The 27,502-nt window shown below is 35.9% G+C and overlaps 1 protein-coding gene across 2 annotated transcripts in view; it reads right to left on the bottom strand.

Moving 5' to 3' along the window:
* LOC109829808 overlaps nucleotides 1-19,863 on the bottom strand; it is a 22,155-nt gene extending 2,292 nt beyond the window's left edge. Inside the window, exons 1-3 of one of the 2 annotated variants that reach the window (XR_002244144.1) lie at nucleotides 19,092-19,863; nucleotides 18,113-18,855; nucleotides 17,908-18,031 (exon numbers count right to left, since the gene is read on the bottom strand). Coding sequence is in view for 1 of the 2 variants with exons in the window: in XM_020396852.1 (XP_020252441.1) it covers nucleotides 19,092-19,534 (443 nt within the window). In the remaining variant the exon portion in view is untranslated. Of the gene's footprint in view, nucleotides 1-17,907; nucleotides 18,032-18,112; nucleotides 18,856-19,091 lie in introns of those variants that run through there. The other variant, XM_020396852.1, reaches the window with a different exon arrangement.

The raw sequence follows: 27,502 nt of genomic DNA, 5'->3' as shown, positions 1-27,502 counted from the left end.
CTAAAATCGTGATTTTTGAATTACACATACTTAATTTTCATTGGGTTGAAACTAACAAAAATGAACAATATCGTGGTATATAGTCCATGAAATCGTGAATTTTAAAGTACTCACACTTAAATGTTATTTGATAGAAATAAATGAAATTGGACAAAATTGTGGATATAGCCTATGAACACCGCAAAGTTCTGAAGTATATGCTTACTTAATTTTAGGCCAAACGAACAAAAATGGACAAACTCATAGGTTATACATATCCCATGAAAATTGTGATTTTGAAATACAGATAATTAATTGTCATTAGGGTAAAAATGAACAAAGATTATGGATTAAAGCCCATGAAAATCATGAATTTTGCGTAATTAATTTTTAATGGATCGTAACCGATGAAACTGAACTAAAATCGATCATAACCAATGAAATGTTGTGCGCAGCGGAAATTTCGGCAGATTTTTTGATGCACAATAAGAAAGAAAGATCAATAAGAATTCCTGTCTCACCAAGAAAACAAGAATCTGAAGCGAATATCTCAACAAAGTGAGATATCGGCTCTTCCTCTCATCAGTTCTAGGACTGACTTATCGAGGGATCCTAAAAACTATTACAATGGCCACAAACACAAACAAACCAATTTTACGTGGTTCGGCAAACTGCCTACGTCCACGGGGCAAGGAGGGGGGAGATCTATTATTAGAGGTAGAGAATACAACTAGGGTTTACAATCACTCAATCTAAACCCTCACACAAACTCTCAAACCTCTCATACAAATATCTCTCTCAAAAGCTCTCCTCTGTCTGCGATTTCTTTTGCACTTCTGCTCATGCACCTGCACCTGCACCGTACTTCCACAAAGCAAATCGCAGCCAAAAAAAACTTTTGCTCTTGCACCTCCTCACTTCACACCACGAAACCCTAGGCAACCTTAGGGTATTAATAGCTATGCGGAAGCAGGTGGGCCTCTTTTACCCGTTGAATAAACAAACCTCCTCGTTCACAAATCATCCCGTGTGGCTCCCACACGTTTTTCAAAAGAAAACGCGTCTGCACTATTCACGTGTTCACAATTCTCCACCTCGGTGAAGTTTTTTCAAAACTGAGCCGACACCAACCAAACAAATGTCTCACTTATTAGGTCCAGTACGAAGTGAAGCAATTCATGACAACTGACTCAATCCACAACAAGTCGAGACCCAAACGAGAATGCGAACACTCTCCAAATATCGGTATCAACTCACCAAATCGATCTCACCCCCATCAAAATCCAACCCGACTGCATCATAAAGACTGTCTACGTATCCTCTTGCCCAAGGAATCAAGCCTCACGTAGTTCATCCAAATAGCCGCGAACGACCTCAATCAAATAGAAGAGTTCGCAACCCTTCTTCAATATCATCAACTCTGCGACTGATTGCACCTCCAATGGCCTCAAACACCTTCACCTGAGGTGAACCAATGGTCGTATCCAAGCTACATCCACCAGCTGCACTCGGATCTATCAACTCATCATCCGCATCCGAATCCAAATGACTCCCGCGCTGTGTCACCTCAGCTAGAATCCCAACAAATGCAGAATGACCTGGAGTATGTGGGAAAATCCCCACCCAATATGAAGTAGCATCAATCTCCACCCGCTGCGATACCTCTAAGGTCTATCCAAAACTCTCCACCTGCTAAGAGTCAATTGGCTCCCTCATCAAAGCCTCATACAAAGTGACACAACCAGACCTATCTTCCAATGGAGTTTTACCTCCAATCACAGCAGTTGACAACTATTTAATAGGATGACTCAAATATGTCGAAGCCTCAGTCCAGAACCTCTTCTGCAAACCATTGCTCGACCACAAACACCGATCCTCCTCCAGCAAGGCACGGTTCTCCAAATTTTCCACCCTATCTGGTTGCTCCAAGATTTCCTTTCTAACGAAGTGTCTTGAAATGCCGTGAGCTCGGCTCCAATAGAGAAATAGGTCCATCTTGTACCTCCCACCCAAACTAGAGTGAAGTACCTTCACCTTTCTGCCAATATCACACTTCTTCAATCTGTTGGAGACTACTAGGACTTTATCCAAATGGGATTTGGTTGTAACCCAAACACGCCTAGAACAGCCACCAACAAAGGAAACCAAACGCCTATTACCTCCCAATGATGCCCCCTTGGAAGGCCCCCAAACATCCACGTGAACTCCTCCAGAACGACCCTTAGCACGATGAATAGAGGTGCCAAACTTTACCTCAGTCTTCTTGCTCACATTAACATGTTTACTGGACTTCAAACTGCAGGTCTTCGCACCCTCTTTCAATCTATATGAGGAATCAATACTGGAATGGCCAAGTCCCAAATGTCGCAGTCTAGTCGAATCAATAGAAGTCGCCAGTTCTCCACCTGTCACTATACCTCCAGTCAAGTAATACAGGTTATTCCTCCTGGCGCCCTTCATCACAATCTGAGAGTCTTCCATAATCTTGAGAACCATGTCCTCAATTCGAACATTCAGACCCTCTCCAACCAAAGCTCCAATCGAGATCAAGTTCTTCCTCAAAGAAGGAACATATCTCACATCATTTAGCTCCCTAACAGTCCCGTCAAACATTTTATGCGAATTCTTCCTATCCCAAGGATCTGGCATGCACGGTTATCAGCTATGTACACCACACCACTATCCAGCTTCTCAAAACTGGAGAACCATTCCCTTCTAGGGCACACATGATAGGTCGCACCACTATCCAACATCCACTCGGATTCCTCCGAATAGCTCCATGTAGGACTGATAGAAAGCGAATAAATAGAAGAGTCAGAATTATTACCATCCAATACGATATTTGCTTCTGATGATGGTTGCTTCCCTTTTCCCTTCTGCTTATTCGATCCATTCGTCGAGCTTTTGGAAGTCTTTCTTCCAATGACCAGTCTCCTTGCACCAAGCACATTGATCTTTTCCAACTGTAGGATGCCTTACTCTAGACTGTGACTTCCAATTCTTTCGGTTTGGACCCTTCCCTCTTGCGATCAATGCCTCCGCTACCGGCTCAACTGAAGCCTCCTTATCCTTCTTTCGAAGCTGATAATTCACAAGTGCAGCGGTGACCTCACTATACGAAAGGGTTGTCTTCCCATTAATAAGAGTAAGGACGAATGTCTCATATTCCTCGTCTGGCAAGGAACTCAACAACAACAACGCCTTGTCCTCATCTTCAATCATGACATTCACATTCGCCAAATCCGTAAGAAACTTTGTGTAGTGGTTCATGTGATCTCTAATGGAGGTTCCATTCTTCAATTGGAAACGATAAAGCCTCCTCTTCAAATGCAAGCGATTTTCCACACTCTTGGTCAAATACTTGCTTTTGAGAATCACCCAAATCTTCTTAGCAGAAGTCTCATTCATCATATCATATTTTAGATCTTGAGTCAAACAAGATCTAATCATACCACACGTCGTTCGATTCATCTTCTTCCAAACCTTCTCTTCAATCTCATCTGGCTTGCCATCTAACTCCAAGGTATCCTTCAAATTCTGCGCGTTCAGCGCATCCAAAACCTCGCATCTTCATAATCCAAAGTTATTTGTGCCATTAAATTTCTCCACATCTATCTTCATAGAGTGGATATTCAAACTTTAAATGGTCTTCGCGCCAGAAGCACCACCCTCGACACCCGAAGCATCTTTTTTCCCCGACATCTTTCTTAACGCACCAACGAACGAAGAATAGATCCAAAACTAAAAAGATAGAGTCTTTCACAAAAGATTCCACCTTTATCACCAAACGAAGTCCTAGACGAGCCTTCAAATTGATCTACTCCTCTAAATAGCCCAAGCGTAGCCCGAGCTCTGATATCACTTGTTGTGCGCAGCAGAAATTTCAGCAGAGTTTCTGATGCACAATAAGAGAGAAAGATCAATAAGAATTCCTGTCTCACCAAGGAAATAAGAATCTGAAGCGAATATCTCAACAAAGTGAGATATCGGCTCTTCCTCTCATCAGTTCTAGGACTGACTTGTCGAGGGATCCTAAAAACTATTACAATTACCACAAACACAAACAAACCAATTTTACGTGGTTCGGCAAACTGCCTACGTCCACGGGGCAAGGAGGGGGGAGATCTACTATTAGAGGTAGAGAATACAACTAGGGTTTACAATCACTCAATCTAAACCCTCACACAAACTCTCAAACCTCTCATACAAATATCTCTCTCAAAAGCTCTCATCTGTCTGCGATTTCTTTTGCACTTCTGCTCATGCACCTACATCTGCACCGTACTTCCACAAAGCAAACCGCAGCCAAAAAAAACTTTTGCTTTTGCACCTCCTCACTTCGCACCACGAAACCCTAGGCAACCTTAGGGTATTAATAGCTATGCGGAAGCGGGTGGGCCTCTTTTACCCGTTGAATAAACAAACCTCCTCGTTCACAAATCATCCCGTGTGGCTCCCACACGTTTTTCAAAAGAAAACGCGTCTGCACTATTCACGTGTTCACAATTGCGAACTTTGCAATATTCGTACTCATATGCTATTGAGTCGAAACGAATGAAAATGAACAAAAATCATGGTTTATTGTTGATAAAAATCGTGACTTTTGATGTACGCATATACTTAGTTATCCCTAGGTTGAAATGAATGAAAATGAAAAAATGTGGGTAATAACCCATGAATTCGTGATTTTTTAAGTACACATAATTGATTGTGATTGGGTTGTACCAAAATGGATATAAATCGTGAGTTATGGCTCATAAATGTCAATTTGAAAGTTTGCATTCTTAATTCCCAATAAGTTGAAATGAATGGAAATGAACAAATATCATGAATTATTTCCCTTGAAATGGAGAATTTTGGAATACACATACTTAATTGTTATTGGGTTGAAACAAATAAAAATTATGGATTATACCTCATGAAATCATGTATTTTGAAATACATATACTTAAATTTCTTTGGGTTGAAACTAATAAAAAAAAATTGGATTATAGCCTAAGAAATTGCGAATTTTAAAGTACCCATACTTAAATGTCATTGATCAAAACAAATAAAACTGGACAAGAATTATAGGCTACATATATGAAAATTGCAAAATTTTGAAATATGCATATTTAGCTGTCATTGGGTCGAATCGAATGAAAATAGACAGAAAACATGAGTTAGAAACTATGAAAATAGGGACTTTTGAAGTAAGCATACTTAATTGTAAATGGGTTAAAATGAATGAAAATGGGGGAAATGATGGGTTATAGACCATAGGATTCAGATTGGTTGGAACAAACCAAAATGGATAAAAATTATGAATTATAGCTCATAAAAATTGTGAATTTGAAAGTATACATATTCAATTGTCATCAAGTTGAAACAAACAAAAAAAAATCACAAATTAAAATATTTGCATGTGTATTTAATGGTCATTTGGTCACATAAATAAAAATATTCAAAAATCATGAGTTATAGCTCATAAAATCGCTAATTTTGAAGACTATATTTATTTCTGTGTATTGAAGTTAAGAAACATGAACAAAAATCATGGGTTATAGCCCATGAATTAGTGTTTTTTTACCATACCAAATGTCATTTGGTCGAACAAAGGAAATTGGACAAGAATTGTGGGTTGCCATCTATGAAATTTGCGAATTTTCAAGTATAATGCATACTTAGTTGTAGTTGGATGGAATTCAATGAAAGTGGAAAGTTCATAGACTATAACCTATGAAAATTAAGATTTTTGAAGCATGCATAACTAATTGACATTATGGTTGAAATTAACAAAAATGACCCAAAATCATAGATTAAAGCCCATAAAAATTGTAAATTTTAAAGTACACGTGCTTAAGTTTCATTGAGTCGAAACAAATGAAAATGAGTAAAAGTGATTACAAGCCACGAAGCTGCGAATTTTAAAATATTTGTCCCTATATGCTATGGGGCTGAAACAACCAGAAATAGATAGAAATCACGGGATTGAGCCCATAAATTTCAAGACTTTTGAAATATCAATAGTTAATAGTCAGTGAGTCAAAATGAATGAAAATGAAAAAAAAAATATGGGTTACAGTCTATGAAATCACCCTTTTTAAAATATGCATAATTAAGTGTCATGGGGGTCGAAACGAACCAAAATGTATAAAAAATTTGAGTAATAGCCTCATGAACATCGTAAATTTGGAAGTATGCATACCTAACTATTATTGAGTCGAAACGAATGGAAATGAAAAAATATCATGAATTATAGCCCTCGAAATAGTGAATTTGTGTACTTAATTTACATTGGATAGACACAAATAAAAATAGATAAAAATAATGGGTTGTACCTCATAAATTTGCCAATTTTGAAGTGCACGTAATTAATTTTTTTGGCAGTAACTAACGAAAATGAAAAAAATCATGGTACCCTAGCCCATGAATTTGTAATTTTTTTACCAATACCTTTATGCTATTTGGCAAAAACGATTGTAATTGGACAAAATTTTGTGGTTTATAAGCCTATGAAAATTGTGAATTTATAAGTATCCATATTTAGTTGTCATTTGGGTTGAAATAAAGAAAAATAAAAAAATAATCATAGATTATAAATCATGAAAAAAGTGATATTGAGAACATATAATTACTTATCATTGGGATCAAAATGCCGAAAATGAAGAAAAATCATGGATTAAAGCCTACGAAGATCATAAATTTTGAAATAAAAATATTTAATTTTCTTGGGTCGAAGCCACCAAAAACATTATAACTCAAAAAATTGCAACTTTTGAAATATTCGTGCTTACATGTGATTGGGTCAAAACAAACGAAATGTACAAAAATCATGGGGTTAGACTACATGAAAAACGAGATATTTGAAGCATGCATACTAAAATCTTACTAGATTGAAATGAACAAAGATGGAAAAATGTAGTTTATAGCTCATGAATTCACGGTTTTTGAAGTACACATTATTGATTGTGATTGGGTCAAAATGAATCATGGACCAAAATCACGAGTTATAGCCCATGAAAATCGTAAATTCGGAAATATACATAGTTAAATGCAACTAAGTTGAAACAAATGGAAATGAATAAATATCATGAATTATTGCTTTTGAAATCACAAATTTAGAAATACACATGCTTAGTTAAAATGGTAGAAACAAACAAAAATCATGGATTATAGTACACAAAAATTATGAAACAATAGATTTTGAAGTACACATAATTTTCTTTAGCTCTACCCTAACGGAAACAAATAAAAATAATGAATTATGGCCTAAGAAATCGAGAATTTTGAAGTACCCATACTTAAATGTCATTGGTCGAAATGACCAAAATTGGATAAGAATCATTGAATATAGCTGATGAAAATCACAAAACTTTGAAGTATGCATACTTATTTGCTATTAAATTAAACAAAAATAAACAAAATCATAGGCTAGCCCATGAAATTTGAAGTGTGTGTAATCAATTGTGATTGGGGTCGTAACGAACAAAATTAGACAAAAAAGTGATTGAAGCCTATGAAAATTGAGACTTATAAAGAACACATATGAAATTTTTACTAAATCGAAATCAACGAAAATGAACACAACTCGTGACTTATAAACCATGAAATTGCAAATTTTGAAATATTTATCTCATAATATTAGGTCAAAATGAACAAAAATGGACAAATATCATGGGTTAGAGGTCATGACTTCGCAAATGTAGGTTGAAATATGCATATTCAATTATCACTGGGTTGAATGAGCGAAAAGGGGAAAATGTGGGTTATAACCCATGAAAATGTGATTTTTTAAATACGCATAAATGATTGTGTTTAGGTCAAAACGAACCAAATTGAACAAAAATCATGAGTTGTAGCTTATGAAAATCGTGAATTTGGAAGTGTGCATACTATGTTCATATAGAGTTGAAACGAACGGAAATTAAAGAACGTCATGGATTATAGAATTTGAGGTCACAAACATTGCAGTACACATATTTAATTGTCATTTGGTTGAAACAAATAACATGGACAAAAATCACAGGTTATAGCTTATGAAATCACGAATTTTAAAGTGTGCCTACAATTTTTTTGCGTCGAAACTAATAAACAGTAAACACCATAAAAATCATGAGTTTAACATATGAATTCGCAAATTTTGTTATTACCATGCTTAAATGCCATTTGAGTGACGTGAAAACATTTGGACAAGAATTGTATGTTATTAACTATAAAATTCACAAAAAAAATTTGAAATATGCATATTTAATTGTCACTGGATTGAATCCAACAAAAATGGACAAACTGTAGGTTACAAGCCATGAAAATTTTCATTTTTGAAGTATGCATAATTAATTGTCACTGGGTTTAAATGAATGGGGACCAAAATCATATATCAAAGACTATACAAATTGTGAACTTTGAAGTACATGTACTTGATTTTCATTAGGTTAAAATAAATGAAAATCGTGGACTAAAAACATATTGAATCGTGAATTTTGAAATATTCATCTTCATACACTATTGGATTGAAATGACGAAAAAATGGACAAAAATCCTGAGTTATATTCTACAAAAATCATAAATTTAAAAGTATGCATACTTAATTGTTGTTGAATCGAAAAGAACGAAAATGAACAAACACCATGGATTATAGCCTTTGTAATTACAAAATTTAAAATATGTGTACTTATTGTCATTGGGTTAAAACAAATAAAAATAGAAAAAATCATAGGCTATAGCCCCTGAAATGACAAACTTTGAAGTATATATGCCTAATTTTTTGGGTCGAAAAAAATGAAATGAACAAAAATAATTTAGCACATGAATTCACGATTTTTTGTTGACCAAAAACTTAATTACATTTGGCCAGAACCAACAGAAGTGGGAAAGAATCATGGACTATAGCCTATGAAAATCACAAAATTATTAGTCTGCAAACTTTAGTTTGCTATCGGGTCAAAACGAATGAAAATGGATAGAATCTTAGGTTATACTCCATGAAAAATGTGATTTTTAAGTGCACATAATTAATTGTCATTGAGATGAAAATGAAAGAAACTGGACAAAAACCATTGATTAAAGCATATTCAAATCATGAATTTTGAATTACATATACTTAATTTCATTAGGGTCGAAACTAATGAAAATGAAAAAAAATATCATATCCCATGAAATTGCGAATTTTGAAATATTCATGCTCATATGTTATTAGGTCAAAATGAATGAAATTGCCAAAAATCATTGGTTCGAGCCTATGAAAATTGATACATTTAAAGTTGTACTTATTTTTCATTTGGTCGAAATAAATGAAAATGGAAAAAATGTGGGATATAGCAAATGAGCATGTAATATTGGAAGTACTCATAATTGATTGATGTTAGGTCGAAACAACTTAAAAAGGAAAAAATTCATGAGTTATAGTCCACAAAAATTATGAATTTTGAAATAAACGGAAATGAAAGAACATCATGGATTATAACCCTTAAAATCACAAATTTTGAAATACGCGTAGTTACCTATCATTTGGACAAAACAAATAAAAATAGACAAAAATCATGTGTTGTTGCTCAGAGAATCGCGAATTACATCTCTATTTATAGGTCATTCCCCACTAGCATTCCATCCCAAAAATCTACCCATATACAAATTTCCCCCCTAAAATCCGTGTAACCATAATCTCTAACAGTCCACCATCTTAATTTGTTGAGGTAATTCTTTTGGTTGATTTAGTCATACATGACACGGTCAAATTAACATTTTGAAGTACACATAATTAATTTTTGCCTATTGAAACTAACAATCACAAAAAAAATCATGGATTATAACCCATGAAATCATAAATTTTGATTTTACCATACAAACATGTTATTTGGTCGAAGCAAACAAAATTTGATGAGAATTGTGGGTGATAACCTATGAAATTCGTGAAATTTCAATTATGCATACTTACATGTCATCAGGTCGAATTCACAAAAAATGAACAAATTGTAGGTTATATCCCACAAAACTATAATTTTTTAAATGTAATACCCCAACCCTTGAGAGGGTGATGTGATTAGTATTGATAGATTTGATTGGAATACTCATACCATCAAGATGTATCTTCTTTTCGGGAACCCAACTCTTAGAAACTCCAAAGTTAAGCGTGCTTGGCCTAGAGAAATTCTAGGATGGGTGACCCACTGGGAAGTTTTTTCAGGGAGCGCGTGAATGAGGACAAAACGTGTTAAAAAGACATGTGGTGGTTTGTGAGGTCAGTCCATCAGATCTAATAGCGTACCGACTCTGGGATTCCGGGACGGGGCGTTACAAATGGTATCAAAGCAAAGCCAACCGGAATTATGAGAGCTAAGTGCTATGTGGCGTAAAGTGCTACGTCGAGAGGGCGGGAGCCACCTCTTGAGGCCGTAGGAGCCACCTCTAGAATCTCACACGGATGGTACGGTCTTGGATGATATGATTTGGCACAACGAGGACGTTGCGAGTTTAAGTGGGGGAGGGGGGTTTGTAATACCTCAACCCTTGAGAGGGTGATGTGATTAGTATTGATAGATTTAATTGGAATACTCATACCACCAAGATGCATCTTCTTTTCGGGAACCCAACTCTTAGAAACTCCAAAGTTAAGCGTGCTTGGCTTAGAGAAATTCTAGGATGGGTGACCTTCTGGGAAGTTTTCCAGGGAGCGCATGAGTGAGGACAAAACGTGCTAAAAAGACATGTGGTGGTTTGTGACATCAGTCCATCAGATCTAATAGCGTACCGACTCCGGGATTCCGAGGCGGGGCGTTACATTAAATATGCATAATTAAATTCCATTGGGATAGAAATGAACGAAAATGGACCAAACCTATGGATTAGCTCATGAAAATTGTGAAATTCAAAGTACACATACATGGTTTTCATTGGGTTGAAACGACCGAAAATAAACAAAAATCATGGATTATAACCCATAAAATTGCAAAATTAGAAATATTCATGCTCATATGCTATCGTATCGAAATGACTAAAAATGGATGAAATGGACAAAAAATCATGACTTATAGTCTATTAGTAGTATGAACCTGGAAGTATGCATACTAAATTATCATTGAGTCAAAACAAACAGAAATGAAAGAACACCATGGATTATAGCTCTTAAAATCACAAACTTTGAAATACACATACTTGACTCTCATTTGGTCAAAACAAATAAAAATGAAAAAAAATCATGGCTAATATCTTATAAAATCATGAATTTTGAAGTACGTATTATACATTGTTTTGCATCGAAACTAACAAACACCAACAGAAATCATGGTTTATAAACTGTGAATTTGTGTATTTTGTTATTACCATACTTCAATGTCATTTTATTGAAGCGACCAAAATTGGATAGGACATGCGGGTGCCTATAGAATTCACGAATATTTTCAAGTATGCACATTTAGTTGTCACGGGCTCGAATCCAGCAAAAATAAATAAATAGTAGGTTATAGCCTATGAAATTACCATTTTAAAGTATGAATAATGAATTGTCATTGGCGTCGAGATTAACAGAAAATATGGAACAAAATCATAGATTAAAGCCTATAAAATCGTGAATTCTGAAATACAAAGGCTTAGTGGGCCAAAATGAACGAAAATAAAAGAAAGCAAGGATTGTGAAATCGTGAATTTTAAAATATTTTATACTATTGGATCAAAACGACTAAAAATTGACAAAAATTATAAGTTATATCTAATTAAAATCATGAATTTGGAAGTATGCATATTTAATTGCTATTGAATAGAAACGAATACAAATGAACAAACATCATGGATTATAGTCTTTGAAATCACAAAATTTAAAATACACGTACTTAATTGCCACAGGACTAAACAAGTAAAAGTGAAATAAATCATAGGTTATAGCTCTTGAAATCGTGAGCTTCAAAGAACACATGTGAAATTTTCTTTGAATCTAACTAACAAAAATCATGGAATAAAGAGCACATAAATTTGCAATTTTTTGTTGACCAGCAACTTAATTCCATTTAGCTGAAAGAACAAAAGTGGATAAGAATTGTGAGTTATAGCCTATGAAGATCGTGAAATTTTCAATATGCATATTTAGTTGCAATTGGGTCGAAATGAACAAAAATAGATAAAATCTTAGGTTATAGCCCGTGAAAAATGCGCTTTTTGTAGTACAAATAATTGATAGTGATTGAGGTCGAAACAAATGGAAATGGACAAAAAACATTGATTAAAGCCTATTAAAATCATGAATTTGAAGTACGTATAGTTAATGTTCATTGGGATCAAAAGCAATAAAAAAATAAAAAAAAAGATTATGACCCATAAAATTGTGAATTTTGAAATATTCGTGATCATATGCTATTAGGTCAAAACAAATGAAATAGACAAAATTAATGGGTTAGAGTCCATAAAAATCAATACTTTTGAACTACACATACTTAATTGTCATTAGGTAGAAATGAGTGAAGATGGAAAAATTATGGTTTATAGCACATGAAAATGTAATTTTTGGAGTACGCGTAATTGATTTTGATTGGGTTGAAATAAATTAGAAAGGACAAAAATCGAGAGTTGTAGTCCATGAAAATTATGAATTGGAATGCATGCATAAAAAAATGCCATTGAGTCAAAATAAATGGAAATGAAAGAACATCACGGATTATAGCCCTTAAAATCACAAATTTTAAAATACGTGTACTTAATTACTATTTGGTCAAAACAAATAAACATAGACAAAAACCATTAGGTTATTGATCATAAAATAGCAAATTTTGAAGTACACATACTTAGTTTTGTGCATCGAAACTAACGAACATGGAAAAAAATCATGGCCTATAAATTCATGAATTCTAGTTTTACCATACATCCATGCTATTTGGTTGGCACAAATGAATTTTGACAATAATCATTGGTTATAACCTATGAAATTTGCGAAGATTTCGATCACACATACTTAATTGTCATTCAGTCAAATTCACCAAAAATGAACAAATTGTAGGTTATAACCTATGAAAATTGTGATCGTTTAAATACGAATAATTAATGCTATTGGGATCAAAATGAACAAAACTAGAACAAAACAGTGGATTAAAAACTAATAAAATTGTGAATTTCGAAGTACACATACATAGTTTTCATTGGGTTAAAATGATTGAAAATGAACAAAATCGTGATTTTTATAAAATATAAAATTAATTGTCATAGGGTAAAAATAAACAAAAACCTTGAGTTATAGCCCACAAAAATCATGAATTTGGAAGTAAGCATATTTTATTGCTATTGAGTTGGAACGAATGGAAATGGACAAACATCATGGATATTTACCCTTGAAATCGTGGGTTTTGAGATACACAAACTTAATTAGCATCGGGTAGAAATGAATTAAACTAGACAAATGTTAGGATTTTAGCTCATGAAATCGTGAATTTTGAAGTATCTATACTTAATTTTTTTGGGTCTAAACTAACAAAAATGAACAAAAATTATGGGCTATAGCCAGAATTTCGTAAATTTTTTCACCAACGCCTTAATCCATTTAACCAAAACAAATAAAATTGGTCAAGAATCATGGATTATAGCCTAGAAAAATCACAAAATTTTCAAGTATGCATGCTTAGTTGTCATTAGGTTAAAACCAACCAAAATGAAGAAAATCGTGCAATAAAAATCATGAAACTGTGAATTTTGAAATATACTTACCCATATGCCATTGAATCAAAATGAACAAAAATCATAAGTTAGTGTCCATGAAAATCATGACTTTTGAAGTACACGTATACTTAATTGTCATTGGATCAAAATGAAAGAAAATAAAAAAAAAGTGGATTATATCCCATGAATTCGTGATTTTTAAGTACATATAATTGATTGTGGGTGGGTCAAATGAACCAAAATGGACAAAAATCGTAAGTTGTAGCCCCTTCAAATCATGAATTTGAAGGTATGCATATTAAATTGCCATTGAGTCAAAATGAACGAAAAGGAACAAATATCATGGATTATTGCCCTTGAAGTCGTGAATTTTAAAATACACATACTTAATTGTTATTAGGTCAAAACAAATCATGGATTATAGCTCATATGAAATTGTGGATTTTGAAATACATATACTTAATTTCTCTAGGTTGAAACTAATAAAAGCGAACAAAAATCTTGGATTATAGCCTACAAAACCGTGAATTTTAAAATACTAATACTTAAATATCATAGGTCGAAACAAATGAAATTGGACAAGAATTATGAGTTACATCCCATGAAAACCATAAAATTTTAAAGTATGCATGCTTAGTTGTTATTGGGTCAAATCGAACGGAAATGGACAAAATCATAGCTTACGCCTATGAAATTTGATGTGCCGCATAATTTCCATTATGGTCTGAATGAATGAAAAATGGAAAAAAAAGTTGATAGAACCCTATGAAATTCTAGAATTTTGAAGCATGCGTACTTATTTTTCATTGGGTGGAATTCAACAAAATTAGACAAAATTCATGGATTATAACTCATGAAAGTGTGACTTTTGAAATATTTATACTCATATGCTATTGAGTCGAAACAAACTAAAATAAACAAAAATCATGGGTTAGATCCCATGAAAATCAATACTTTTAGAGTACACGTACTTAATTGTTATTGGTTCCAAACGAACAAAAATGGAAAAAATGTGGGTTATAGACCATAAATAATCGATTTTTGAAGTATACATAATTGAATGTGATTGGGTCGAAAGGAAAATGGATAAAAATTATTAATTATAACCCGTGAAAATTGTAAATTTGAGAGTGTACATATTTAATTGTCATTGAATTGAAATGAAATGAAATGAACAAAGTTCATCAATTATAGCACTTGAAATCACAAATTTTGAAATGTGCGCATTTAATTGTTATTTGGTCAAAACAAATAAAAATAGACAAAAATCAAGACTTCAATCTCATGAAATCGCAAAATTCAAAATATGCATACTTAATTTTCTTTGGTTCGAAGCTATAAAAACAAAAAACTAATTGTCAATTATTGCCCATAAAATCACGTGCATGTTTAAATTCTATTTGGTCAAAAGGAAAGAAACTGGACAAGAATTATGGATTATAAGCCTAGGGAAATCATGATATTTTCAGTTATGCATTCTTAGTTGTCATTGGGTGAATGCAACAAAAATGGACAAATTATAGGTTATAGTCCATGAAAATTATGATTTTTAAAGTACGCATAATCAATTATCATTATGGTCGAAATGAACAAAAAGGGACCAAAACCTTGGATTAAAGCATGAAAATTGTGAACTTCAAAATACACATACTTAATTTTCATTGGGTCAAAACTAAAGAAATTGACCAAACTCACATGTTATAAATTTTGAAATCGCGAATTTCGAAGTACAAATACTTAATTTTATTCGTTTTGAAACTAATAGAAATGAATAAAAACCATCGTTATAGTCCATAAAAATCATGGATTTTGATTTACCCATACTTAAATGCCCTTTGGTCAATATGAACTAAATTAGACAAGAATCATGAGCTATATAGCTTGTTAAAATTGTAAAATTTTCAAAGATGCATACGTAGTTGTTATTGGGTTGAAGGAACAAAAATGAACAAAATCATAGGTGCTACCAAATGAAAAATGCAAATTTTAGAGTAGGCATCATTAATTATCATTAGAGTCAAAGTGAACGAAAAGGGACTAAAATCATATTTTAAAGTTCATGAAAATTGTGAATTTTGAAGTATGCATACTTCGTTTTTATTTGGTCAAAACCAACAAAAATCAACTAAACTTGTAGATTAACCCATGAAATTGTGAATTTTGAAATATTTATACTTATATATTGTTAGGTCAAAATGAACACAAATGGACAAAATCAAAGTTTAAACTCATAAAAACCAAAACTTTTGAAGTACTCATACGTAGTTGTCACTGGATTGAAATGAACAAATATAGGAAAAATGTTGGTTGTAGCCATTAAATTTGCGATCTTTGAAGTACATATAATTAATTATCATGGGGTGAAAACGAACCAAATGGACAAAAATCATGGGTTATAGCCCATGAAAATAGTGAGTTTAGAACTACACATACTTAATTGTTATTGAGTCGAAGCGAACGAAAATGAACAAATATCATGGATTATAGCCCTTGAAATTGCAAATTTTGAAAATAGCATACTTAATTGTCATTAGGTCGAAACAAAAAATGAACAAGAATCATGAGTTGTAGCTCATGCAATTGCAAATTTTGGTGTACACTTACTTAATTTCTTTGTTCTTAAACTAACAAAATGAACAAAATCATCAATTATAGTATATAAAATCGTGAATTCTAGAGTATACATAATTAAATGTTATTTGGTCGAGATGAACAAAATTGGACAAGAATCATAGGTTACAGATTATAAAAATCATGAAATTTTGAAGCATGCATACTTAGTTGCCACTAGTCAAACAAACAAAACTAGACAAAATCTAAATTAATGAAAAAAATGCAATTTTTGAAATATGCATAATTAATTGTCATTAGGGTTGAAACGAACAAAAATGGACAAAATCATGGATTATAATCCGTGAAATTGAGAATTTTAAAATATTTGTGCTCATGTATTATTGGGTTGAAATGAACTAAAATGGACAAAAATCATTAGTTAGAGCCCATGAAGATCAAGACTTTTGAAGTGCAGATAATTGATTGTGATTGGATCCAAGTGAACCAAAATGAATAAAAAAAATTAGTTATAGCCCATGAAAATCGTGCATTTGAAAGTATGCTTATTTAACTATCATTGGATCGAAACGAACAGAAATCAACAAACATCACAGATTATAGCCTTGAAATCGCTTAATTGTAATTGGGTCGAAGTAAACAACAGTGTGCAAAAATCACTGATTATAAGTCATGAAATCACGAATTTTGAAGTGTACATACTTGATTTTCTTTTTTTGAAACAAACAAAACGAACAAAAATCAACTATTATAGGAATTTTGAAGTACACATACTTAAATATTGTTTAGTCAAAACAAACAAAATTGGATAAGCATCGTACGTTATATATATAGCCCACGAAAATCGCGATATTTTGAAGTATACATACTTAGTTGTCATTGAGCGAAAATGAATAAAAATGGACAAAATCACAGGTGATAGCCCATGAAAATTGTAATGTTTTTATTATGTCTAATTAATTTCCATTAGGGTGGAAACAAATGAAAAAAGATGAATTTTGAAGTACTTAGTTTCACAGGAATGAGACCAACAAAAAATGAACAAAAATTATGAATTATAACCTATGAAATCGCAAATTTTTAAATATCCGTACGCATATGTTATTGGGTCGGAACAAACTAAAATGCTCAAAAATATTTGAAATTTATATGATACTTAGATGGGTAAATTGATAACTCTATATGTAGCTTTAAGTCATAATCTTCATTATATATAAGGGAAATCTCTCTTATAATTGTAACTTTAGCAAGTAAACAAAAGAAACTCCAGTCTGGTCGCGAATGCAAGTATCTTGCCGAACCATGTACGAAATTCTTATCTTCTAGCTTCTAAAAGTGCACCGGCCTCTGTTTGGGTCAAAAGTTGATGTTTTCATTACCATCGAATCTATTACAACTTTGGTCGTTACAATAAACTCAAGTAAACAAGAAAATGTCGATCTTTTTATAAGATCTCCTTATACAATAAAAATACAAAAAATACAACTCTTGTCAAACAGCGCAACGAACGTTTATCACCCGCTGCTTGCGTGGGATCTTTGCCTGTGCCGGGAACGTTGATATCCATGGACCATCGCGGATCAGATCCGGTTGACAGATTATGGAATCAAAGCTCCTACTTCACTAAAAAAGTATTCGCTGCAACGATAATCTCGACCAAGCGAGATTACGACTCTTCTCGAGATTAAGACTAAGCTTAAATCCGGAGGAATAGGGTACGGGTCTCAGATCTCTCGAACTCCACTCTTTATGCATAAGAACTCGCTAAGATCTGCTAACCCTCGCTGTAAATTCGTGGCTCCACTCTTCAATTCGACAACGTTTCGCCCTCTTTATCTCCTCCCCGTGAAATGAACCCCTAGGCCTGTATTTATAGACTTCGGTTAAGGGGTTTTCGGATAAGAATAATGGATTTGGTCATATCTTCAGTTAATAATAACCTAACCATGTTTGTGGATGATATCAAGTCAGTTGGGAACCCCTGGAATAGATAAATCCTGAGAAAACCGCTCAAAACCGTCAAAAACGTGTTTGGGGCTCGGATCTGCGTGACGGGCGCTGCTGACCCGCAGGGGGCGCGGGGGTTTGGCCTTTTGCTGAATTTCTCGTTGTTTTCTCGACTTTCCGGAACTTGTATTTTCTGTCGTTTTACGTATTTGATCATCTTGTTGACTTGTACGATTTGCTAACTTACTTCATGCGCTCGTTAGCTTCTTTACGGCACTTGGAACCGATCGACATACGCGTCGGGCACTTTGGATCTGACCGACAAACGCGTCGGGCACTTTGGATCTGACCAACAAACGTGGCGGGTACTTGGAGCTGCCTGACAAGGGCGGCGGGCACTTGGAGCTGTCTGACAAGCCCGTCAGGCACTTGGAGCTGCCTGACAAGCCCGTCAAGTACTTGGAACTGCCTGACAAGGGCGGCGGGCACTTGGAGCTGCCTGACAAGCCCGTTAGGCACTTGGAGCCGCCTGACAAGTAAGTTCGGTCACTTTGAGTTGACCGACGCGCGCGAGCTGATTGACGTGCGCGAGCTGACTGACGAGTGCGCGTTGACTGACGTGCGCGCGTTGACTGACGTGCGCGAGCTGATTGATGTGCGCAGCGGCCAATCGAATAATCCTTCATGACTCGGATGATGACGTTCATCGTCTTCTCTTCACCTCGAGTTGCGTGCGGACACCTATAGGTATTTTTAGACGCTTACAGCCTCCACAATATAATTCCATAAACCATCTCAAAATCCATCCTAATTTCCACCCTATTCTAAAATTTATGTCTAAAAAAATTTCTCCTAATATGCATTATGATATCAATAGGTAAAACCAGCAATATCCATTGCCAACTTAGCGAAATGCACCCCAAAAAAAAATGAACAACAAAATTAAGTTACAGGGGTTAGTATATATATTTTCTTACTTGTTTCCTCTTATCTTGAACCAAGTCTCAGCACATTGCTTATGTGCAGCAGCCAAATCATCTTTGCAAGAACACCCCAAAACAATTGCGACCCCCGATTCAGCCGCATTGCTCTCTAACCCTAGGTGACAAATTCTGCAATCCTTCTCATTTCTCTCCAAATTCACAACCGTATCTGGACTCCCGCCCTCCAAATCAACCTCAAATGAACATTCTGATGAGATGCACGAGCTCCTGCAGGGCTCATCATCAAACCCATCAATTTCATCACTCGAAGCCCTAGAACATCGGAAATCATCACAGTATGAGTTGTACGGAGATTGCCATGACCCATCATCGGCGTCGGAGAAGTAGAGACTGCTTTCGCTCTCGCCGGCGGCTTGAGAAGCGAGGTGGGGCCCGGCTTCTATGTCTTCGAACGATTTCTCTTCTTTCATCACCATTTTCTGAAGAATTGTGGGGGCTTTAATGGGCAAGATGAGATCTTTGAGGTTTCCCTAGAAAGCGCCAAGATCATTTAACAAACCCATGAAAGGATTTAGGCTCTAAGAGCAAGAATCCAGAGAAATGGGAGTTGTGGGTTAACTTGATGTTAATTGTTCCTCACAGGCTACCGAACGCACCCAGATTAAATCAGCAACTTAATTATTCTCCTTCGGATCTCTGAAGTTGGTCATGAAATAAAGGCGAAAGAAAAGCAAAAGGAAATGAAAGTACAGAACAAGAAATCCGTAGGCATTATTTTTCCTTTTGTTTTGTGTTTATTTTTATTTTTTTTAACTCAAGAGGTACAAGAAGCAGAAGATAAACGGGAGAGGGTTTATATAGCGAAAAACACTGTTGATGATTTAAAAAATGGTACAATAATTAATGATACGGATTCCGAGAAAAAAAGAAAAGAAAGGAAAGAAAAGGACTTGCGATTGGATTGTGTACAATATCAAAAAGCACTGCGGAGTCAGAAAAACTACGGAGTAGTGCTGCTGTTTCCTTGGGCCATCGATTGTTGTCTGTTTGCTCACCCTCCTTTTATTTTACTTACTTTTTCTTTTCTTTTCTTTTCTTTTCTTTTTTGTTATTAGAGTCCCACGTCATACTCAAGACTGTAGTCATATTAGGGGCTGTTTGTTTGCCCCCAAAAAAAAGAAATCAAAGAATAAGAAATATATTTTCTTAAAAATTTGTTTTGAGATTGTTTGGTTAGCTAAAAAAAGAAGAAAATCAAATAATAGGAAATGAAATGAGATGAATTGTCACTATATTATTGGATAATGTGAGTGAGTTTTTAAGAAAACTTGTTTTGATGTTGTTTGGTTGGCTAAAAAAAGAAGGAAATCAAAGAATATGAAACTTATTTCCTATAATAGGTTTTTCTCTTGTGTTTGGTTCATTCTTAAAAATAAGAGATGAGATGAGTTGTCATTATATTATTGGATGATGTGACTCACACTTAAGGAAATAAATTTCCTTGTTTTTTTGGAGGAAATGAGTGGAGATGAAATGTTAATGAAATTAGATGAGTTGTCACCATATTATTGGATGATGTGAGTGATTTTTAAAGATGAGATGAGATGGAGATGAGATGAGTTGGATGATGTGACACATTTCTTTTGTTTGATTTATTTTATTGAATGATATGAGATGAGTTGTTTGATAAAAATAATATTTTATTAGATGATGTGGATGAGTTGTTGGATAAAAATAATATTTTATTAGATGTTTTGGGAAGTTTTAGAGATGGAAATGATGAAAATTGCACTTTTTGATATTTTCAAGCTCTAATTTCCTATTCTTGGTTTTTAGGAAACCAACCAAACAGCCCCTTGCCTACAGCTGTCTGAATTTTTGTTGGCCCAATGACAAGTATTAGTCATGTTTGTAAAAACACGTTGGACGCAAAATATCAGTACAATCAATATCAGACAAATTACAATGTCATATTAATACAATCATCCATGCTAAATCAGTGCAATCATATTAAAGTACCAGATCAACCACCAACTTTTAATCTATACTAAGACGCCTCTGATCGTTATATCTTTTTTATGAATTTCTATGGATCCCATTGTAGAACCCCCCCCCATGATGATGGGCCACGTGAAGCAGCTGAAAGGGAGTAGAAAGTGAAATCTTGTATCAGAAGCAAGGCAAACGTAAGAAAAAGGTGTTCCACGACTAAGAACTCAAATTTAGCTAGCGCAGGCAAATGATGATGAAACCCACAACAGATATTTATACTTTAAGGTATACAAGTGTACGTGTTGGATTTGGTTCAAAACGGCAATGGGTATGTTTTCAATCGCTTTCAGATTATAATGCACATTGTTTTTGTCGTAGTTGACGAGGGGCAAGTGGGCGGTCTTTTTTCTAAAATGCTACCTTCAGCTTTACAGCAATACTGTAATTAACTGTACAGAGTACTGATGGTAAAAATGAGGTTTAAATAATGATGTATTCAGTAATTCCGTGAATCATCCAAACAAGAAGTTTTCTCAGTTTAAAGTGTGGTACATGAACTGGATTCATGTGACAAAAACTGATATGTGAATAACAAAGAAAGTATTGCAGCCAGATTTAAGATTAGAAAGACTAGTTACAGAATTTTTACTGAAAACATGTCAGATTAATTTTTACTGATGGTAAAAACTGATATAGGGTAAGACATTTGTTCCAAAAGAAAACGAGAAAGGAAAAAAAAAAGAATTAATAGATAGCTATAATCCTATTTTCTCTAGAGAACTCTACGAGTATCTCCAATAAGTGTTAGCATCGACAGTTAATAACTAGCTAATTAACCTTAAAGAATTTTAACTGAAAACATGTCATTTTCCTTTTGCTTGTGACTTGTGTCGATATACGTGTCAAATTATCTATGTAGGATTAGCAATATTGTTGTTCTTCCTAAAGCGAGAAAGAAAATATCATGATCATCTGTAGAAGTACTCATGAACCCACATTAATTTTAATTGGTCCAAATAGAGCACATATAGTACAATGAAAGCAACTCTGATTCTGTCCAAGAAAGGAAATCAATTATGTACGTACTTGCTTTCAGATAACTTTTACATGTCAAAGTACAATCTAGGCAAAATCTCATTTTACAATGTTTAGTCTAACAAAAACATCTATTAAAAGGTACTTTGGGGCCTTTCTCTAAATTGAAACATGAAATGAAAGCAGGAACATGTTGCTTAATTCTGCATTTACCTGTAACAACCTTAATTTCCGGTCTACAAAGAGTAATTTGGTGTTTATACAAACTACTAAATGTTGGTTGTAAATATTAGATTACAAGAGGGTTTAAACGGCTATAATGATAACAGCCACACTAATAGTGTAGTAGAACTTTTCTCGAGGGGTTTAGTGTAAATATTTTCCTGTGTAAATTTTATCTCGCCGCCTCTTCATTTATCTCTCTCGTTCTTTTCTCCACGGCGACAAAAGAAAAAACGTAGGGCGTTCAATCCTATCTCTAGCATCGATCATACATATATAGATATGAGGATATATTTACGTATAATGTCAATATGTCATATGTTGAGCAGTCTTAATTAATTATAATTGCCTTGTGTTAATTGTTTGTTTGTGTGAATCGAACATGCATGGGCCTGACATATTTTACATTTAATTCTTATGCATGCTAAAGCATATTCTAATTAATCAAGTGGTTTCTTGAAACTCCTGTACAAAGACTTGTCCCCTTCATCGACTGGATCTCGGCGCTCGCTGCTTATCAATGTGTTTTGAAACTGAAGGCTTATTAATCCATGACCTTTCAATACTTTTGTCAAATGATAGGTACAGTGCAGCACTTAGTTTTCTTGTAACTCCTATACCTCATATCATCTTATATGATAAATTAACAAAGATGCTTGCATGCAGGTAACTTATAGAATTAATATAGAATATTAGTTGTTTGTGTTTTAGATGGAAGCTATAGGTTCTTTTGTTTTTTTGTAGCGAGCAAAAACAGAAACTAGTTTGCTAAATTTTAGTAATATATTATGATCTTCTAAATAGGCTTGTTAACGTATCAATTGTTTACAGGAGGATTGTATTGACGGTTGTTTGAATTTAAATCTTTAGGAAATTCTAGAGGCACTGTCGAATCGTCGGGAATTGGATTGGATTGTCTATGAAGTTAATTAATGTAAGTGGTGAATTTATGCATTTTATGCTGCGTATTTTTCAAATAAAATCATATCAAGTATATGTGGATTTGTTCTGAATGGATTATATCATTTTGTATGATTCACTCATATATCAGTTGTTGGTTGGATTGTATTTTGTGATGCACGCAGATATTTTGGTGCAAGCGTATGCTTATTTCTTTGTTGGCAATCATGTCTTTTCATATAGTAGTTGTAGGCGTTAAAATTTGCCTATAGGTCCTTAAACACAGTTCAAGACAAGGAAAAGACGATAAACGTTATTATCCAAGTCAAGGGAATTTATCCAACATCAGTAAGTGTATGAATTAGATCAATAGAATGCATAAGTCAGCAAAGCGACAAAGTGTACGCAAAACAAGGGAACTGGAAGAATTACAAATCACCAAAGTATCAAAAAAGTGAACGAAACACCACTTGGAGGCCCGTGTAGGCGCGAGTCACCAATTGGTGGCTCGCACCTATGCGAGGGATTGTCTATGAAGTTAATTAATGTAAGTGGTGAATTTATGCATTTTATGCTGCGTATTTTTCAAATAAAATCATATCAAGTATATGTGGATTTGTTCTGAATGGATTATATCATTTTGTATGATTCACTCATATATCAGTTGTTGGTTGGATTGTATTTTGTGATGCACGCAGATATTTTGGTGCAAGCGTATGCTTATTTCTTTGTTGGCAATCATGTCTTTTCATATAGTAGTTGTAGGCGTTAAAATTTGCCTATAGGTCCTTAAACACAGTTCAAGACAAGGAAAAGACGATAAACGTTATTATCCAAGTCAAGGGAATTTATCCAACATCAGTAAGTGTATGAATTAGATCAATAGAATGCATAAGTCAGCAAAGCGACAAAGTGTACGCAAAACAAGGGAACTGGAAGAATTACAAATCACCAAAGTATCAAAAAAGTGAACGAAACACCACTTGGAGGCCCGTGTAGGCGCGAGTCACCAATTGGTGGCTCACACTTATGCGAGCCACCAAATGGTGACTCGCATAGTTCCGAGCCACCAAATGGTGACTCGCATAGTTCCGAGCCACCAAATGGTGACTCGCACCTATGCGAGCCACCAAATGGTGACTCGCATAGTTCCGAGCCACCAAATGGCGACTCGCATAGTTCCGAGCCACCAGGACTCTAGCTTACTGAATACAAAACCTCCCCAAACATAGATTTTGATGATTTTTAAGGATTCTTTCGTCCCAGAACCTCTCTAACTGTTTGGAGGTTATCCCTAAACACGTTTAGACAGTTATAAACTGTAGATGACGTTTAAACATCAAGAGACATCTCCAAAAGCCTATAAATAGAAGCCTAGGGTCTTCTTTAAAGAGGATCTGAGATTGAGAAGGCGAGGTGCTGTCAAATTGTCCAGTTAACCACGAATTTCAGAGGAGAATCATCAGAGCTTGGCGAATACTTTCATAAAGAAAGCCCCTTCGAAAGGTTTGTGATTCTCTCCCCTTCTTTCCTCCGGATTAAACTTGGTTTTAATCTCGAGAAGAGCCACAATCTCGCTTGGTCGTGATTGTCGCTTCTGCAATTGTTTCCTTCGTGAAACAAGAGCATAATTATACTGTCGATCGGGTTTGATCTGCGGTGGTCCACGGACTAACGCGTCCCCGGCACAGGCAAAGATCCTACGCAAAGCAGTGGGAGATAAACTATTGCTGTGTTTTGTTTGATAAAGTTATAATCTTTATTTTTCGTTGTAAGGAGATCTTATAAAAAGATCAACTCTTCTTTCAGTTTGAGCTTGTAATCGATAAACGGTGTAACAGGTTTTGAAAACAATGGAAAAGGCAACTTTTGACACAAACAGTAGTAAGTTGAGATGCATATATGGTTGGTTTCAAATATTGCTTGGTCTTTGGCAATTCTTTGTAAAGTATTTGATTATATAAACTTTGCTCGGTTTCTTAAAAACATAACCATCTCAAGTTAATATACATGTTGTTTGGGTCAAAAGTTAATATTTTTATTAGTGACGAACTCATTACAATTTCAGCCATTACAATAAGTTCAAAAAAGAAAGAAAGTCGATCTTTTTATAAGATCTTATTTACACAATGAAAATAAAGATTACAACTCTTATCAAAACAGCGCAACAGACGTTTATCACCCGCTGCTTGCGTGGGAACTTTGCCTGTGTCGGGGACGTTAATATACGTGGACCACCGCGGATCAGATCCGGTTAGCAGAAGTTGGATAATCAATGCTCTCACTTCACGAAGGAAGCAGATCCGGTTAGCAGAAGTTGGATAATCAATGCTCTCACTTCACGAAGGAAGTAATTGCAGTAGCGGCGATTTTGACTAAGCAAAATCACGGCTCTTCTCGGGATTTAAGACCAAGCTTAAATCCGGAGGAATAGGAGACGGGTTTCAGATCTCTCGAACTCCACTCTTTATGCACAGGAGATCGCCAAGATCTTCTAACCCTCTCTGAAATTCGTGGCTATGCACTTGAGAAACCGGCAGCACCTCGCCCTCTTGATCTCCCCTCCTGAAATGAGCACCCGAGCTCGTATTTATAAGCTTAGGAAGCGGGTATTTGGATAAGAACGAGGGATTCCTCCTTATCTTCAGTTAAGATCTGATTAACCATAGTATCAGATCAGTTGAGATGCTCAGGAACCAACAAATCTCGAGAGAATCCGTGAAAACCAAAAAATTACACTTTTAGATCGAATCTGGCCGAAGCGTCACCCAGTGGCTCGGCCTTGGCCTAGCCACCAAATGGTGGCTCGGCAATGGCCTAACCACCAAATGGTGGCTCGACCATGGCCTAACCACCAAATGGTGGCTCGGCCTTATCCCAGTCACCAAATGGTGGCTCGGCCTGAGCCCAGCCACCAAATGGTGGCTCGGCCATGTCCCAGCCACCAAATGGTGGCTCGGCCTTGTCCCAGCCACCAAATGATGGTTTGACCTGAGCCCAGCCACCAAATGGTGGTTCGGCCATGTCCCAGCCACCAAATAGTAGCTCGGCCTTATTCCAGCCACCAAATGGTGGTTTGAACTGAGCCCAACCACCAAATGGTGGTTTGACCTGAGCCCAGCCACCAAATGGTGGTTCGGCCATGTCCCAGCCACCAAATGGTGGCTCGGTCTTGTCCCAGCCACCAAATGGTGGTTTGAACTGAGCCCAGCCACCAAATGGTGGCTCGGCCTTGTCCCAGTCACCAAATGGTGGTTTGACCTGAGCCCAGTCTGTAGGGTGAAAATTTGATCTCCCGAAAATAGGGAACTTCGTTTGTATTGATAAGAACAGCTTATTACAAACTAATTAATCAAATGTTTACAACAGAAGCGGAGGGAAAGCCCTCCTTGTTTAACGTGGGTTCCTCGGTGGCGATAGGACGCCTCGCTCGGTGCTCGTGCCGAGTCTGCTTCCCTTGGACGATCCGATCGAAGTTGCTGCCGGAGCCGGAGCTTCGGTTCTCAAATGAGGGAGCCTTTGGCAAAGGTCCAGGTTCAACCTTTGGGAGATTAGCCAGCAGAATATGCAACGGCCAATCCCCCTTTCATGCTAGTTGAAGATGGGTTTTAGTAGGCAAGGGATGACCTGGGCCATCCCTTGATTCATGGGATTTGACCATGTGAGGAAGACAGCTTGACTGCTCCTTGAATTATGGGATGTGACCACACGTCGTTCAGAGATATCCTGCTGTTCACCTGCAACAGGAGCGGTCATTCAAGGAGCCATGTTTTACATCACGTCACTTAGGAATGGGAAAGCCCCTCCTCGTATGCGTGACAGCGGCTGCCAGATACTCGAGTGGATATGACCAACTCACTGAGCGCCGGCGGCTCTCGTCCCCTCACTTGGACAACTGAGGTGAGCCGCATTTATGAACGCGCAGGTTGATCTGGCATCTGTCCGATCACTCGTACCGTGAGCAGTCATTCGACGGGCCTGGAGTACCGTGTTTTCTCTCTTCAGGCCGAGAGAGGTGGGAAAGCGGGTTCCTGGTACTCGAGTAGGCTTGGACAGCTCGCGACGGGTGGCTAGGCGGAGGTGCCGGGCTGCTTTGAGCTGCCAAGATCAGCGCGAGGGTGAGTCTGCATGTGTTCATGAGGATGTTCAGGTCGAACTTTGACGACCGCTCTTCGCGCCAAGTGTCGGGAGGCATACTCGTCACTGTGAGCGGGCTCCGCCTTGACGCGGTCTTAGGGGTACGAGCTACGTGGGCCTCGGGATCACTATGATTTGTGGGATTCTGAAGCGAACTG

The sequence above is a fragment of the Asparagus officinalis genome, chromosome 2, assembly GCF_001876935.1.
Source record: "Asparagus officinalis chromosome 2, Aspof.V1, whole genome shotgun sequence".
In the NCBI taxonomy this organism is placed as follows: domain Eukaryota; kingdom Viridiplantae; phylum Streptophyta; class Magnoliopsida; order Asparagales; family Asparagaceae; genus Asparagus; species Asparagus officinalis.
The sequence above is the reverse complement of the archived record's forward strand: the minus strand, read 5'-3'. Positions and strand labels throughout refer to the sequence as shown.